The following is an 18530-nucleotide window of genomic DNA, read 5'->3' as shown; positions in this document are numbered from 1 at the left end:
TGAGCTTTGTTAATGCTGTAAATTAAAAAATATAAATCTAAAACGCATTGTATTTTATCAAGAATTATTTACCTTTGTTATTGTTTACAGTGGTGACATGAGGTTAGACTAGTGTGTAGTTTGGTAAAATTAGCAAAAAATAATCAGGGATGGTGGGGGCATGTCTCTATAACTCTTGGAAATGCTTTACTTTGTCCCCAATACATTCTGAATTTCCCTATTGCCATTAGAAACCCATTCGGATGGAAACACACATTCTCTAGTGTAATCAGATATCCAGCCAGTATGCATTACTGGGCCAACTCTGACTTAGAGTCACCAATTTCAGCACAGCTGTGGGGCTGGATGGGTAATTATTATAGGAAATATTATTAATGAGAGCATATTTATGCAAATGTGTATCAGTAACTTGCATGGGTTGGTTCAACACAAATAACATTATTTTAAAATTTAATGCTTTAGTTAATAGTACAGCCCCATCCGGCATCCCTTTTTTAAGTTATACTACACTGTTATAACATAGAGAATAGATCAGTTCCTTTTATTTTTGAATGATATTAGCAGTTTTGGTCTTGTTATTTGGCTCTGCCCCATCATTTAGCACAATACTATACAGTGCAAGCATCTGTTAGCAGATATTAGAGAATTGGGAGACCAGCAGACAGTGTGACCTGAGGATCATTGGTTCCAATATTGGATCATAGTGCTTGCCATCAGCAGACGGAGTCTGAGAGAGCACAACTGACCTTGCTCTCTCTGTGTGGGTAGATGTCGCCCTTTCTCCCAGATCGTTCCTAATGTGTTGTTGGTCAGCACAGGCATCTGTTAGCTGATGTGTCGAAGCTCGGGTGCTGCACATTCCTCTGAGTGCAGTTGAGTGCATCCCCAGTGATGCTGCATCAGAGGTATTTTGATAAGAGGCAGGTTCTGACCCATAACACACGTATCAGAGGAGACATATGTAAGTCTTTACCCTTTTAGTGTTGAGGGGCATTTGTAGTGATAGAGGGAGTTCAAATAAATGGGGACTGGGTAATTGCCCTTACAATTTGGGGAGAAAATTAGGTCAAATTGCAAATATCCAAATGTGTTTAGCTGTCTAATGATGTCACATTATCAGCAGTTTAGAAAGCTGTAGTTGGACTACCCTGAACCATTGGGGTTTTGTAAGTGTAGTTAAGCCTGGACAGATTTGGTCATTCACTGTGCAGTGAATTACAGTTGTATGCCAAGGTTAAGGCACCCCTGGCCAAGATATCTATTACAGTAAATTGCTACATCTGTACACTGGGCATGTTTTCATGCATCAGGCTTGTTTAAGTGTTCTTTTAAAGACTTCTGAATCTGATGTTTGTGGCAAGGAAAGTTTTTCTTCCATCTTCCATATATTTGTAGGTGTCACTGCACAGTAGAACGGCGCACCACTACTTTAGAGTATGCTAAATATTTCAGAAATTTTAAGGTCTTAAAAACGAGTTGAAATAGGCTTTCCAGAAATCCAATAAGCAGTTCTCAACTTGACTACTTTAATTATTTTTATGAATTAGGAAATACTTTCCTTAAAACACTTTGCTTTGATTGTCTTGTAGCTGTTGATAGTTGAAGATATTTAGTCCTAGATAATTAAGTTATGAGACCTTAGTAAGAGTTCTCTAAGTGCTATTGGGTTGTACAATTATATTATATTATATTCATATAATAATACACTAACCCCTACCGTGATTTTGCTATTCTGTGTGTGTATTCAGTGCATGGAATCTAATATAACCATCACAATCATCTCGCATGTCACCAAATCAGAAAAGAAATCTGATCTAGGATCACAAATAAAAAGCTATTTTGACATTACCAGGATGAAGTGATTCAAATCAGGTTTTGTGTCAAATCAAACTGACACAGATTTGATTTTTTAGGGCGGTGTGAATATGACAATCAGATTTGACTACTTTTCACGTGTGTTCAGATACATATTAAATTTGTGAGGAAACAACATAAATGTGAACGCCCAGATCAGATTTAATGCATCTTTTTTTTAAAGCCCCTGCTTTAATCATAATTAGCCAGCACCAGTGTTGTGCTGAACTTTTTGTGCATGCATGTCAGTAAGCAGTATGGGCACAACAGATTATGCTTATGATTCCTGTTGTTTCTGTTTATGAATAACTATTATAATTAAACTTTCCTTCACAACAGCCACAGAGTCAGATTCTGTCAGGTAGTCAGATTCTGTCAGGGTCATTAATGAATGTGAATCATCAAGATCACCATTTTAATATGAGCGAAAAATCTGAATTGATTAATGGGTCCTGTAATGTGTGCAAAGTAAATAAATCAGATACAATACAGATAGAATAGATATGCAATATTGGACCACATATAAAAGTTACTTATTCAAATCTTATTTGAAAAAGTCTGGATGGCTTTGAAATGTCCACTCAACCCTAATACACATTAAGGCAAAAAAAATCTGATTAGAAACACTTTCTGGTAACGTGAATATGAGGCTGTATCCGTGTTTTAGAAAGGGCAAAAACAGAACTTGTTTAGTAGAATGTCTAATATTTTAACGTAATTGTTAGGAACTCAGCTCCTATTGACTGTGACCACAACAGTTTAATATCCAATGTATGTGAATATTAAGAATGTAAAACGTAGTCATCAGAGATGTATAGTAATGAAGTAGTACTTAAGTTTTACACTGATAAATGTTTATGTGCTGCATTGTTACTTATTCCAAACACACATTATCACTAAAGCCAGAGCGGCAGATGCTCTGTACTGTCACTGGGTTTGATGAAGGTGCTCATCAGTCATCACTGAGTGAATCAAGAGATCAAGCTGGTCTTATGAGAAGACCACACTGCTCCAATTCTGCATTTCACTCTGCTGCTTGCCTGTAATATTATATTCAAACTTTTGACTGCTTTTTGTAAGAACTACATAACACAATACTTTTACTTTTAGTACTTGAGTACTACATTTTGGAATAAACTAATTGCAGTACTTAAGTACAGTAAATGTTAAATACATTAATTGTAGAGCTTAAACTACACTTCAACTTCTACTCAAGTGACTTTTTTGATAGAGCACCTGCACTTTTTATTCAGGTCTCCAGTACTTTATACATGGAAGATAACATCATCATGCATAACCTACTAAATTGAGTAGTGAATTTATTGAATGGGTTAATGTGCAGTCCAGTTTATTGGAGGGTGTTAAACCTTTTATCTGTCCTATTTATGTTCACCATCTACAGTGTGGTTTCAGGAAATCTGTTAATGAGCAGCTTCTGACGTGTTCAGATTGTGTTGGACGTGTCTAGCATGACTTAGATTTACCCATAAAATGACGTTGTACATATTTACATTTCTAGCCAAAATATGAATGCCGGCCAATCAGGTAAATTATCTCAGCGGCCACCAAATGCATATTTTTTCCACATTGCTACATTTTTTGTTAACATAAAACGTATTGTTGCTTTTTGTTTAACCAACTTTCAGCTATTCAAACCTTTAAATTGTTTTTTTTTTACAATGTACTTGATTTTATATGAAATGCAATCTAAACTTTTTAAAGTTCATTACAGACAACAATGCAACCAAGACTTAGCTAATCATGCCAAGTCATTTAATTCAACATAAACAGAAAACAGTGTCCCACACAATGTCCGGTTATTGTGAAGATGTTTTTATTTAACGATCTCCTCGTGTGCGCTGTGTTTCCGAGTTTACCGTAACTGTTCCAGTCTGATACCGGTTATTACAGAAACAGCTCACGTTCTGGTGGGATGTGTATGTTAATATGTAAATGAAGCACTGGTGTCGCGCGCTGTAGCGGTAGAGGGAGCTCCCCGCTCGCCCTCTGCGCTGATGTGGGAGTGTGCGCGCGCGACCGTGTGTAGGCTATGTGTGTGCGCTATGTGCGCGAGTTTGTCGACGAGTTTGATTTGGCAGACTGAAGGTGAACACACGCACACACACACACACACACGCACACGCACGCACGCACACTTTTTGTGCGCTTTAATATCACACACGCTACTGATTTTAAGTTTAGATTAACGTTTATCATTATATGCATCATTATACTGTTTATTCATTTTTTATAAGTTTTTTTTATATTAGATTCAGCATCTATAAATGCGTTTTGGATTTCTAAGGTTCTAAACTGCTGAAAGCTGGCATTGAACATTTTTACTGCGTTTTACTGTGAGGCTGCAGAACTATCAGACAGAGATACCCACAGTACAACTGGTCAGCTGCGAAAGAACCAGTGCAGAATCATTTTGGTTCATGTTTTTTTAAAGGTTTGTGCTTTTGCTATTTTTTATTATTTATTTTATATTATTTTTATAGAAGGAAACTAACTTCAATAGATCAGGTTATACTATACAAATAAACTAATAAACATTTTATTAGCACGTTCCTGATCAAGTGTACAATTCAGTCGAATTAAACAGATACAAAAATTTAGATAAATTTTTATCTAAATTTTTAGCAATAAAGATTATTAGCGTGCAGATCAAATAAAAAATATGTATAGATCATATACATTATAACAATATCCTGTAGATATATACGATATAAGACTGTAGCTATATATTTTGTACATATACTAAAATATTGGTAAATACAAGCAATAGGCTATTTATTTATGCCTGGACAAGGATTAAGCCTAATAAAATACTATTTTATATTGTCCTTTTAATAGAGAAAATCTACATTCACAATACTGTGTAGTCCTAGATTTAAGACTAGACTTAATCCCTGTCTGTGAAACTGCCTATATATGTATTATCATTATTATTAGTGGTTATATATATTGATTGTTGCCGTTGTTCAGAGTGTGCAGTTAGGCATACAGCTTACTTACTCGTTCTGTTGCAGCGGAGTCTGCAGCTCTTTCTCTCTCTCTCTTTCTGTCTGTCTATCTCTCTTTCCCTCTCTCTTTTCTCACTTAATTTTGTGTCACTCTCTCCAAGTGAAAGTTATATTTATATAAGGCTAATATACAGTGTGTGTTATAGGCTATATAATATTTGCTTCGTTAAAACAAGACAGATGTGTGTTTTTTGGGGGATTTGCATGAACAATCTGAAGTCATATATCTCTTGGATATCTCTCTCTGTAAGTGTGTGTAAATGCGCTTAAAATCGACTCTCGTATTCAGAATATGAGGTGCTGCCAGGACTGCACGCTGTACGTGTGCGTTAGTTTCTGTCTCCCTTGTGTGTGTGTGTGTGTGTGTGTGTGTATGTGTGTGTGTGTGTGTGTGTGTGTGTGTGTGTGTGTGTGTGTCGCGTTAGGACCAGGGGCGCGGCCGTGCAGCTCGGCGCACACGGCTCTATAAAAAGCTCGAGCAGTTCGCTGTGTGTCAGACGGGAGGCACACGAGCTCAGTGAGAAGGTGCTGCTGCTCTACACGCACGCGCAAGCAGTCAGGCACGCACGCACGCATACTCACTCACTCACTCACCTACCCACCCACCTACCCATACGCACACACAAGTGCGCTCGCTCACACGTGCAGAGCGAGCGGGACCTGAGCGGGACCCCCGGCGGAGTGGCTGGCGCGCCTATACGCGGACGGACGGTCGGCGAGAGCCCGCTAAACTGGATTCCCGGAGCTCGTCACCATGGCCGGCGGCGTTTAGGTCCTCAATGGAGCAGCCCAACCTGTACGAGGTTGCCCCCCGGCCACCGCTCACCACCCTCTCTGCGAGCCCGCACGGCGCCTACTGCTACAAGGACGACCTGAGCGAGATCTGCGAGCACGAGAGCTCCATCGACATCAGCGCGTACATCGACCCAGCAGCGCTAAACGACGACTTCCTCGCCGACCTCTTCCACAGCAGCGGCGGCGGCGCAGGGGGACTTGGCGCACGGCACGACGCCAAGCTCAAGCTGGCCGCGGGTGACTACAGTGGAGGCTACGGGGACGGCGCGCCGCACGGCTACGGCTACGCGGGCGGCTACGTGGACCCGGTGAAGCTGGAGACGGCGTACGAGGCGCGCATGAGATCCGCGCTCGCCATCAAGCAAGAGCCGCGGGAGGACGACGAAGCCGGCCACGGGCCACCAATGCCGCCGCTGCCGCCACCAGCCTACCAGCACGCGCACCAACAGGGGCACGGACACCACCATCCTCCACACCTGCAGTACCAGATCGCGCACTGCGCGCAGACAGCCGTGCACCTGCAGCCGCCGGGACACCCGACGCCACCGCCCACCCCGGTGCCCAGCCCGCACCACCAACACCATCACCACCACCAGCAGCAGCACCACCACCACCATCACCAGCAGCACGGCGGCTCCATCAAACTGGTAGGAGGAGGAGGCAGTGGTGGTGGAGGGAGCGGAGATCGCTCCAAGTCCAAGAAGCACGTGGACAAGAGCAGTGTCGAGTACCGGCTGCGGCGAGAGCGCAACAACGTGGCCGTGCGCAAAAGCCGCGACAAGGCGAAGCTGCGCAACGCCGAGACGCAGCAGAAGGTCGTCGAACTGGCATCGGACAACGAGCGCCTGCGCAAGCGGGTCGAGCACCTCACGCGCGAGCTCGAGACTTTGCGCGGCATCTTCAGGCAGCTGCCCGACGGCTCGTTTGCCAAGGCGGTGGGCGGCTGCGCCTGAACTGACGGGGACGGTTTCTCTCGGTTCTCCCCTCTCGGTTCTCAGCTCCGCTACTCACAGCGTCCGCCGGATGGACTTCAAAGACGCGCGACACGATACTGAAAAAAGTGTTTTCCACACGAGCCAGGCAGCTGCGGTCTACATGTGCCTTTTGTACAAAAAAAATATTATTAATAATAATATTAATATTAATAATAATAATAATAAGCTCATGTCTGCACATATTTGAACTTGTGGACTTCATGGCTGTATTGAAGTTGTCTTTTCTGCCAACATATCATCATCATAGTCATCATCAGTGCAGCTCACGTAGGGCATGATTTCACTTCAAGCAACCGTCCTTCATGGTTCTGAAAGGTACCAACTTTTTCTACCATCACCCACAACCTTCACCCACCACCTTCATCCCCCCTCCAAGACTGTCTTTTTATGTTTTATTTTCTGCAAAGATAAATCTGCTCTGCGTGCACGAGCCTATTTGGTGTTATTTCTTAGAGACAAATACACAAAATGCACGTGCACAAAAAAAAAAAAAAAAAAAAAAACTTTGTTTTGTTGTTCTAAACATCTGCAGACATCGAAACTTGTTGAAAACTTGCAAGGCAAAGACATAGAAATAAAGGTGCGCAGATCAGATAATCAGATGAACCATAGTTCAGTACTGTAGTCTGGGATGTATTTTGACTGTAATGATGTGGTCTATGGGGGGCCGGTGGTATTGGGGCGGTTGGGGGGTTATGTATCTGTATGTATGCGTTTTTGTATGTGTACGTAAAGCGGACTGAACATGATGCCAATGCCATGCCAAAGCAAAAGGACTGGAAGCCCAAACTCTCTAAACTGTGGTCTAAACTGCTGCCTTCAGAGCAGCGGATTTATTATATGCACTATGTGTGGTCAGACTGATGGACCTGACGGAGCGCACGATTTTTTCGGGGTACTGATGTGTACAAGCTTTGTATTTATGCAGTAACGATGCTGGGTGGAAGGGTGTGTGTGAGTCTGTGTGTATGTGTGTGTGTGAGAGAGAAAGAAAGAATAAAAGAGTGTGAAAGGAAAGAAGGGGTCACCCTGCGCTTTCTCATCCCACCCCACCCCCGTGAAGTGCTGTTTGTAGCTCAGTTCATGTTCTTGTTGTTTTTTTTATTGTTTTTTTTTTTTTTTGATGAACTGAATTTCAGTGCCTTTCGACTTTTCCTGTCTCTATGTCACCACTGGCAGAACTTGTTTCTCTCTCTTTCTCTATGTCCCTCTCTCTCTCTCTCTCTCTCTCTCTCTCTCTCTCTCTCTCTCTCTCTCTCTCTCTCTCTCTCTGTTTCTATCTCTATCTTTTGGACTCTGTAAATCTTTGAAATACAGGCTAGAGCAAAGGAAAAGGAAGCACTTTTTTACAAACCGCCTATTGCAAATGTTATATGAATGTTTTAAAAATACTTTTTTTTTCAATTGTAAAATGAACATTATATATGCCAAAAATTTACAAATTATAATAAAAAGAGTATTGTGTTACATTTCCTCTTGCTGCTATCTTACTTCCATAGTGCTTACAAAGGTCAACAGACCTTTGAACTGATACGTGTGTTGGTATCTGTGTATTTCAGCTTCAAGACATATTTAAGAACCAGTTTAGTAAAAAAAATTATAATAATATATACTCCACAAACTCTAGACTTGGTTTAGAAATTGTTCAGTTATTAATCCTAATGCAGAAACAACTGTGAATGATTTGGTAATCATTTAGTTTAGCATATCATTTGGAGACCTACAGGGTTCAATTTTGGGGGCTATGAAATTGATGATAATTACGACAGCAGTGTTGTTATTAGAATTGTGGGCTTATACACAGTTTAAGGAGTTTAAGGGGTTAACTGCTAGAGAAAGAAATAGAGCATTTACTATAATGCTCGTTTGACCACTTATTAACTGTGTGTTGTGCTAACATGCTGTAGGAGACCCTGCATGTTGCAGTTTAAAGGTTACAGTACAGTAATGATTCTAAAGCTGAAGACTCTGAGTCTCTTGAGGATCAACCCCCTGTTGCTCTTGCCTCTAAGCAAATCTACTCAGGTGCAGTTATACTGTTTGCCAATAGACGGCGCCTGTAAGTCGCCTGACTTCTTTAACTTCCATGAGTCATGTTGAAAACACTGCTGATTACAACTCTGTAACTCTGGCATTGTTTTGATACAAAGAATACAATGCAGTATCATTAAAAACCCACCATGTCTAGATACAGATGTAGGTCCAGGTTTCAACACATTTACAGTGTGCAAAACTGACAGACATTCACTCTTTAACTGTATTCAAATGAATCCACAGCCACCACACCAAAAACAATTGATGCATTTACCTTAGAAAGTGACCAATTCTTACATTTACCATCATTATATTCTACAGTGTTCACCTAAAGGGTTAGATTCCATTCTTTATACACACATTTCCCTCCAAAAAAATTTCAGTCCACACAAAGACAAAAATGAAAAAGAGAGAAGCATTAGATAGATAGATAGATAGATAGATAGATAGATAGATAGATAGATAGATAGATAGATAGATAGATAGATAGATAGATATTTTTTTTATTCTAAAGAAGCACAAACAACAATAATAGGGGCGGTACAGCATAATTAAAAAAATAAGGTGCAGTAAGAAAATTAAAATTTCACTGCATACATTTTGAAAAATATTTTCACCTACACAAAGAGACAGAAAAGAGAAGAGGTAAAACTTTGAAAGAAAGAAACTGAATGTTTAAAACAACATATTTCCTTCTAAAAGAAAGAAAAAAACAGCTTTCCCTTGAAGCTACATACACACATATCTGGTTAAAACCAAAAAATCCCTCTGTTTTTTAAAAACATATATTTTAGTCCCCACAGAGAATTAGAAAAAAATAGAAAGAAATAAGCATTAGAAAGAATTACAGATTTACATTTAAATCACCCTCTCTTTTCCCTTTAAAAACAAATACTATTTCCACTAATACTACATTTAGACACATCTGGATATGTATTAAATAACTGAGATTTGGTTTCCTACATTAAAAAAATATATTTCTATCCACATGCAAACACAAATTATAAAGAAGGACGCATAATACAGAAATACGTTTGAAAAAGTAAAACAGTAACTCTCTCCACCTCCACCTAAAAGAAAAGACTGCTTTCCAAAACAGATATTTTCTCCCCTGATATGTTAAAAATATTTCAGTCAACACAGAGATTAGCAGAGTAACTTACATTTGAAACCCATTTCCCTACTCAAAAAGGAAAAAAAAAAACTTGCATAAAATGAGACATCAGGGTAGAAGTTTAATTCTAATACAGCTTCTTAAAAGTTGTGTTCCGTGCAAGAATTCTGGGTTTTAATTAAGGGAATCAAAATAGCGTACTATGTATTTATAATAGAACAAGCAGCATTTACATGCATTCATATTCATATTCATATGTTCTGAACAGCCTGAAAGCTACTGATATCAAAGTGTATACGTTGTAGTTTTATGACTTATCAAGTTAAGAAATTTCATTGTCAATTCTGCATATTGTCACTGTCCAATGAAAAGCAAGTATCTCCAAAACAGCGACTTTACAGGAAAGAGAAAAAACCTTCTACACTTTCAATGGAAGTCAATGTAAAATTGACTTTCAAGTTTCAGGGAATTTGAAGTATTTCTATTGGTCCGTTCATCAAGACATTCTGACAGTTTAAGGGACAGTTTGTTCAAATTCTGTAGTAAACTAAAAATCAGCAAAAATGGAGGTACTTGTTTTTCATTGGACAGCGATGATATGTACATTACAGAGAACTTTGGTTACTTTCTTTCCCAAAGTTACAGAAAAACACCCAACAAAAAAACAAAGTAATAGTTGACTAAAGTACTGCAAAATACAATTATAAATCATAAAAGAATGAAAGTTTATAGACAGACATATGTCAGACAAGAGACACTAGACAATAGTGCAATAGCAGAAAGGTGTGTTTTGTGACATCAGTGTTTTTTTATTATTAAAACTAATTTTCCCCAATCCACATAACAATAACGAAGATGGAGTTCTCTAAAACTTCTCCGCCTTGGGTTTTTTTTTTAGAGATTCCTCAAAGCACCTTAACCCCTTTAACCCTCTATGTAAACCCACATGTCCAATAACAACACTGTTAATAATAAGTATCATCTATTTCTTCAAGGGCCTTAAAATTGAACCCTGTAGGACTCAAGACCTTGAGGGAAACTAGCTCATTAACAGTTGTTTCTGCATTGGGATTAATAACAGAACAATAGCTGAACTGAATAATAATATATTGTTATGGCTGCTATGGGGTTCATTCATAGTTTCAAATGGAGGAGCCTCTAAAGTTCCTAAAAGTGATTGGACTTGATTGGACCGGATTGGAGGCTCTAAAATCCCCTTAATCTTGTTTAAGCAGCGCAGTCAGCGCTCCTGAGTGTGTCGGTGGTAATCATCCCCTATAACAAATATTTACTATCAGCTCTTACATATGCTGTAGATCACACATTACACTGCTGCGTCATCGGCGGAGCTGATAGCCGCTATCTTCCTGACCGTTCGTCAACACCAGTGATTGATTGGGGCTTTTGTCTTCATCTTTGAATTGATCAATTTGTCAGAGTATGATCAACAATTGAACACCACTGATAAGCACAGCAACTCCAAAGAGGCAGATAGAGTGAGTGAGTGAGTGAGTGAGTGTGTATGAGAAAGAGAGAGAGAGAGACAGAGAAAGAATTAAGCCTAATGCCCGAATCAGACTACACGAATTTAGCCCGATTTCGTCGGATCCGTGTAGTATGACATACAGGGGTTGGACAATGAAACTGAAACACCTTTCATTTTAGTGTGGGAGGTTTCATGGCTAAATTGGAGCAGCCTGGTGGCCAATCTTCATCAATTGCACATTGCACCAGTAAGAGCAGAGTGTGAAGGTTCAATTAGCAGGGTAAGAGCACAGTTCTGCTCAAAATATTGCAATGCACACAACATTATGGGTGACATACCAGAGTTCAAAAGAGGACAAATTGTTGGTGCACTTCTTACTGCCGCATCTTTGACCAAGACAGCAAGTCTTTGTGATTTATCAAGAGCCACGGTATCCAGGGTAATGTCAGCATACCACCAAGAAGGACAAAACACATCCAACAGGATTAACTGTGGACGCTGTAAGAGGAAGCTGTCTGAAAGGGATGTTCGGGTGCTAACCCGGATTGTTTCCAAAAAAACTTAAAACCACGGCTGATCAAATCACGGCAGAATTCAATGTGCACCTCAACTCTCCTCTTTCCACCAGAACTGTCCGTCGGGACAATAAGTTATTGTGGTCTAAAACCAGGTGTTTCATTTTCATTGTCCAACCCCTGTAGTCAAAGAGAAGTTTTCTGGACCAGCGAAACAGAATAAAAGTTTGTTGAGCTGTGGCATCAATACCCTGCCTTTATTCTGTTTATATTCTTTATTTATTTATTCTGTTCATTCCTTTATTCTGTTTCCATGCACTGAAACCTAGCTAAAGTAGCTACATCTTTACTATACCTCAAGTTCTCTCTGGAGTACACAAAGCCCTTGATGATCTCTTTGGGTCATCCAGGAAAGAGGCCACAGTTGCTTCTTCCTCTTCTTTTTGTGTTTTTCTAAGCACAAAAGCACTACCATCACTCAAAGCGCTTCGGTAGCCATGATTGTCAGATTCTATGCTCCTCTCCCGCGATGACCTACGAACTGTGTGCTGCCAGTACGACACAAAACAAAGATAACTGCTTAATCTGACCTAGTGAACATTGTGAGGGACAAAAAATGGTGTGTAGTCTGAGCTTTGCATGAAAGAGAGAGAGAGAAAGGGAGAGAGAGAGAGAGAGAGAGAGAGAGAAGGATATGTGTGGAACCTGTGGAGGCTTGATCATCGGCTCTCCTGTTGCCGTTCACAGTGTTTGAACACAATAAGCAGCAGAGTGTGATTGAGTGAGTAAATCAGCCCTCCACACGCTCTCTGATGAGCAGGAGAGAATGATGGTGCTGGAGGAATGCACCCGCACGCACCTACTTCACCCCTCACAAACACATCAGATTCAAATCAGTAAACCCTCTCCACCTCCACCTATCACCACCCCCACCCCTTTTCTACTAGTCTTCTCTTTTTTTCTTCTTTTCACTGCTCTCGCTTTGCATTTCTTCTCTCTCTATTCACTTTTTCTCTTTTTTGTCTCCCTCTCTTGCATGCTCTCACTTTTTACTCTCTTTCTATTTTCTCTCTTCTTGCTTTCTCTCTTCTTCATTTCTTTCAATCTTTCTCTCCATCTATTCATCTTGCTTTCTATCCTCTTTCTCAATTTCTCTCTCTCACTCTTTTCTTTTTAATCTCTCTATTTCTTCCCATTTTCTTCCCAATTTACACGACCAATTAACCCACCCACTCATTAGGACTCCCCCTATCACTAGTGATGCCACAGCACCAGGAGGGTGAAGACTAGCACATGCCTCCTCTGATACATGTGAATCAGACTGCGCCTCTTTTCCAACATTGGCGAGTAGCATCACAGCACTATCGGAGGAAAACGCAGCAACTCGTTTCCGATACATTTTGTTCTGCGGACATCACCTTTTGTAGTGTAGAGAGCGTCATCTACGCACTCAGAGAAAGCAAGGCCAATGTGCTCTCTCAGGGCTCCGGAAGCCGATGGCAAGCTACATGAACAGAATTCGAACAGGCAATCTCCTGATCATAGTGGCAGCGCTTATCCCGCTGGACCCTTTGGAGCCCCCCTGTCTTTATTTTTCACTTGTGTCTCATTTTCATTTTCTCACTCTCTCTCCTTTACTCTTTCTTTCTCTTACTTTTCTATATAACTCTTCACTTTCTTCCTCTCCTCTCACTTTCTCTTACCTTTCTCATTTCTCATATTTCTTGCAATTCTTGTTTTCTTTTGTTTGTCTCTCGCTTTTACATTCTTTCCCTATTCTCACTTTTTCTATTTTTCTTTCTCTGTTTCTCTCTATTTCTCTCTCTTCCACATCTCTTTTTCCTATCTCCTGTTACCATGGTCTCTCATGTCATGTTCTATTTCTCCCCTTCTTGCTTTTTCCTCTTTTTTTAATCTCCTGTTTCCTCTTTACACCTTCTGTCTCCTCTTCTCACCTTCTCTCTGTTTCTCCTGCTTTTTCTTTCTCTCCAACTTTCTCTCTCCAGTTCCGATCTTTCTATCCTGCCAGTTCAGTGTTCAGATGTGAATAATATCCACTGTATACGTGTGTGAGTGCTTCCCTCTGTTTCTCTTTGGCTCTTTTTCCTACTTTGTATTCAACCTGTTTCTCACTATCTCTTCCTCTGTTTTATGTTCTCTGGTTCTCTCTTTCTCTTTCTCCTAATCCCTCTCCTCCTTCCTCTCTTCCCCCATTCATGATGTTCCTCTCCCACGCCAGTATGGGGTTCCTGTAAGACTTTCCGCACAGATGTTTGAGAGCTCCAGTGCAGCTCTAAGCCAGGGACAAATCAACACTGTTTAAATCTGGCTAATGACATGCAGTCAGATGACGTGTTGCTTGGACGTGTAACATCTTGATAACGTGAATGAACAGTGACGTGGTTCACACATTTACATCTCCGAGCTAAACAAACACACTGGCACAGCCTCCTGGCCTGGAGTAAATACACACGTTCTACCTCCACTGACTGATAAATAACACATTACGGGGGTCTTTAGAGCTGTGTTATAATACCGCAGCTACGTTTCTTGACAGCAACCGGGCTGCATCTTACAATCTCGCTGTGAGTTTGTTTAAACACGGACTCCCGAATGGCGCTCTGGTAAACAGTGACTAACAAGCGGAGGCGTGCCCTGCGGCTTGGATCCGGACCGTAAAGTTCCATTTGCCGTCCGTGGCCGGGAGTCCAGGAGAGCTGCAGTTTGGCAGGGACAAGGCTGGTGTCCTCATTTACATAACAGGTTCAGTGGTTAGCGTCCGAGCAGAGTTCACACGCCTCTGAAGAAGCAAGTCGAAATGTTGATTTGTTTGTCCACTGATATTTGTTTCTGTATTCGGAGTTCAATCTGCAAGTTCTTGACCATTATTGGTCAAGTGTAAAAACTGTTTCCAAGCCAAGGAGTGGTCCAGAGCACCAATCTCTGGTCTCCTTAAAGTCGGCGGTCTGGGGACCACATTGAGTATTAATTGCATGAACATTGCAAATAGTGCTGATGTGGCATAACTGGGCTGGAGGCAGAGCGAGGCAGAGGTTCATTTCTTAGCTCCTTCTTATTGCAGCCAGGCAATGCACCAAAAACATTCAAGAAACTTAAACTAATTTAAAAATTGTATTTATCGTATTTCACACTGGTACTAGAACTTCCAAAAGCATAATCTTCCATCAGTATTTTGTGTTCATGCTGAAAAGTGATGCATGATATTGCACATCGGTCCATGGTTTGATTGTAGTTCTTGTGTGTCAAAGGAAATCAATAAAAAAGCAATAATATGCCCCTCCTCCAGGCGAGGCCAGAGGTGCGGATATCTAAAACAGTTTAAAGAGCATTACAAGGCCATACCCAGTATCAGTATAGGGTATCTCTGTGCTCTGTGAGTGCTCTGTGAGTGAATGTTATTTTTCATTTTGTAAAAAGTAAAAAAGGGCTAAAACATTCATTTTGTATCTTGATTAAACTAAATTGAGCAGAATTGCTGACAATACATTTTGTTGGGCCTAATCCAAGTGGCAATAATTTGTTTAGCAGGTTGATTCCACTCATCCGTTCGTTCAAACCAAAGTGTGAAATACTCATCAGTTTCAGATGTTTTCATCCTGTCAGCATGTTTTCTTTTTCCTCTCTGTGGTTAAGATCAGGGTTGAAGTTGTTAATTTGGCATCTCATTAGTTGGCCTCAGCTTCCTGTTATTAATAGATACTGAGTGTAATAGATAGCCTTACATTCCACACACACTCGACACACATTGGTGAAAGACGACAGCCAATCATGCACAGCGTACTCTTAACCAGAACAACCGTCCTCCTGGAGGACTGCATCGGGCACTGAGGAGTTGACCCACCCAGATAAGGACTTGAACCCAGGACCCCTGTGCTGGGAGGCCAACTACTAAGCAATCGTGCTGCCCCAATATAAAATAAAGTAGTGTAGTGGGACATATTGTACATATTAAAAGTATTAAAAACTATTAAAAGTTATGTTTTCATATTTTAAAGTCCAGAGCAGAGTCCAAGCAAAGTTTTGCGTGATTAATGCATTTCATGTTATTTATTTAGTCTGGATAGTTCTTGTTTTAGACTGCAGTTCAGTAAAAAGAACTTATTATCTTGTCTTCATCACCTACGAGGGCTGCATCTTCCTATACTTGACACTGATGGGTTTGTAGAATGTTGTCAGTTAATTGATTTGCAGTTAATTTGCAGTCAGTTAATTTCCCTTCATGTTCATGCATATCATGCAACAGAATGACTATAACAGATTACCTCCAGATTTTTTTTGTTTTGGTTATGAATAAATGTTAATCTACAGTTAGAGTAGATACAGGAGTCAAAACATGATGGGAGTCAGATTTAAACAAATCTGTTTTTTTCTTTCTTTTTCTGTTGATCCGATTCAGACAACCACTTTGGGTTGAACCAAATTTTGGTCCTTTGATGCAGATTGTGGTTTGTGGCCCCTTTCTTACTTTTTAGGTTTGGAAGAAAAAACAGAGAAGTCAGAAAGTCTAATCCAAACAAAGTAGACAGTGTAGTGAAATCATCTTTAGACAGTGGGATTACTAGAATAACATATAGGTAAATAATTAAGAATAAAGAATTGCAATAACCTGTTAATGATGTAACAACAATTTCAGAGACAAATACAAGACCGATTTTAAGTTGAGAGAGAAAGAGACCCAGGCAGAAACCCCTTGTTAAACCTCTTGTTTATATCTTTTAATTGCTAAAGTGCTACAGCACAACAGAAATGTAATCATCAGGATTGTTCACAATTTTTGATTGTCTTAAGCTCCACCAGACAATCAGTGCTGTACAGCCAGGGAATCCGTGTTATCTTTTATTTTTTGAGCTGATATAAACTTTGACATGAGCCAAAATAAACATTATATGAGCTGCTATGAGACACTACATTCACGTTCAACTGTCAATCAACTGAAATCAACAAGTTCTGTTCCCAGGAACTGTATCGGCGAGCGTCGATGCTCATGTAGGTCAGGCTGTGTACTTCATGTCCTCCTCAGAGAGTCTGCGTTCTGCTGCAGCAGGCGAACAGAGCGAACGTGTGAGAGCAGCCAGTGTGTCCGCAGGGTGGTTGGATGGACCTCGCTCTTTTACGGATGGAAGACATTACCCAGCATGTTAATACGTGGCCGCACCTTTCGCCGTCTGATCTCGTACGGCTGATCTCCCGCTGCTTGATCTCCTGCATCTGAACTCCCGTGGCTGGGAGAAGCCTCGAGTGAGTTACCTCTCCATCTGCTTGCAGTCCAACATCACATGCACCCCGACAGGATCTGACTTGACGTTAACATAACATATTGCCTTGCAGAGCTGTACTTTATGTTCAGGCTGTGTTTTGAAACAATGGCTTTTGTTTCCAGATTTGTGATTTCCAAGTTCCACGGAAAACCAGAGTTTATTCGTTGAATGACGTACGACGTTATTTACCATTCCGCCATCTTGGCTTGTCTTATTCATTCAGTTCAGTAGTCATCATTCTTAAAAAAGAATTAAACTTGTGTGTTGTTTATCAGAAAGGGAAATTTATGACGCTTTGCTCGAATGTGCAGTCTTATCCACTTGAGTCCCGTTCAGTCTTTAATGTTTTTTTTATGAAGATTCCCCATTGCTTTATGATTAATGACAAAAATAAACTAAAAAAATGAAAAATTAATTTGTGATACTGTATAAATTCAAAATCATGCTATACCCTGTAAAAAAGAGATTTTTATATATCATTATGGAACCACTTCTTGCCTATATGATACTTTAAATATATATATATATATATATATATATATATATATATATATATATATATATATATATATATATATATATATATATATTGATAAAGGGACAGAAGATAATTAAATAAGAAAAATTTTTCTTTTGATTTTTAAAATTATTATTATTATTATTTTTTTTTGTAGTAGACCATTTTTGAGATTTTGTAAATGTGTAAAACTTTCTTGATGGATGAACCAATAGAAATTCTCCAGAATGACAGGGAATAAACTCTTTTTACATTGACTTCCATTGAAAGTCAATGTAAAAAGAGTTTTTTTACTGGACAGCAATGATTTACAGTATAATAATCTTATAATAATAATCATATTAATCTGATTCAGCACACAGTTCTCCATTTTCTTCCTTGTCACTTGCCACTGCTTCTTTTTGAACTTCTGCTGATGCAGAATTGCTGAGTACCATCACAGCACATTCAGAGGAAAACGCAGCGACTCGGTTCCGATACATCAGCTCACAGGTGCCTTGTACTGATCTACATCACCCTTTGGAGTGATGAGGGGAATGAGCGCCATGTACCCACCCAGAGAGAGCAAATCCAATTGTGCTCTCTCAGGGCTCTGACAGCTGATAGGAAGCTACATGAGCTAGCTACATTGTTATGAATTGGTCAGGGCTTGCCGTACCTTTCCAATCTCTGCTCACCTGGTGACACTTTCATTCTGCACACATTCCTTATGTCAGAACTTCAGCTGGGCCGTTTCCTGTATACACAGCGTCTTATCGGAGCGTGAGTGTACCGAGAAATATGTAAAGTCAAACACTGTAGAACTGTCAATAACTCTGTCTAAGTGTGTGTGTGTGTGTGTGTGTGGTGAACACTGTGCACATATGTTTAACTGCACTATTTGACCATCCACTCTTTTTTATTTGCCCTTTGACA

General features: G+C 40.1%; 1 protein-coding gene across 1 annotated transcript; it reads left to right on the top strand.

Annotated features, from left to right (window-relative positions):
• The first annotated feature begins 5358 nt into the window (after window positions 1-5358).
• Window positions 5359-8139, top strand: cebpa (CCAAT enhancer binding protein alpha). Its single transcript, XM_007244839.4, has one exon. It carries the CDS (start codon window positions 5660-5662, stop codon window positions 6626-6628), a length of 969 nt encoding a protein of 322 aa, XP_007244901.2. The 5' UTR covers window positions 5359-5659; the 3' UTR covers window positions 6629-8139.
• The last annotated feature ends 10391 nt before the right edge of the window (window positions 8140-18530 follow it).

This window comes from Astyanax mexicanus, chromosome 23 (assembly GCF_023375975.1).
Source record: "Astyanax mexicanus isolate ESR-SI-001 chromosome 23, AstMex3_surface, whole genome shotgun sequence".
NCBI lineage: Eukaryota > Metazoa > Chordata > Actinopteri > Characiformes > Acestrorhamphidae > Astyanax > Astyanax mexicanus.
Note: the sequence above shows the minus strand (reverse complement) of the source record. Positions and strands in the feature narration are given on the sequence as shown.

What these genes read in the sequence shown, in the direction of transcription:
- cebpa (XM_007244839.4), top strand. Translation starts at nt 5,660, where the DNA reads ATGGAGCAGCCCAACCTGTACGAGGTTGCCCCCCGGCCACCGCTCACC.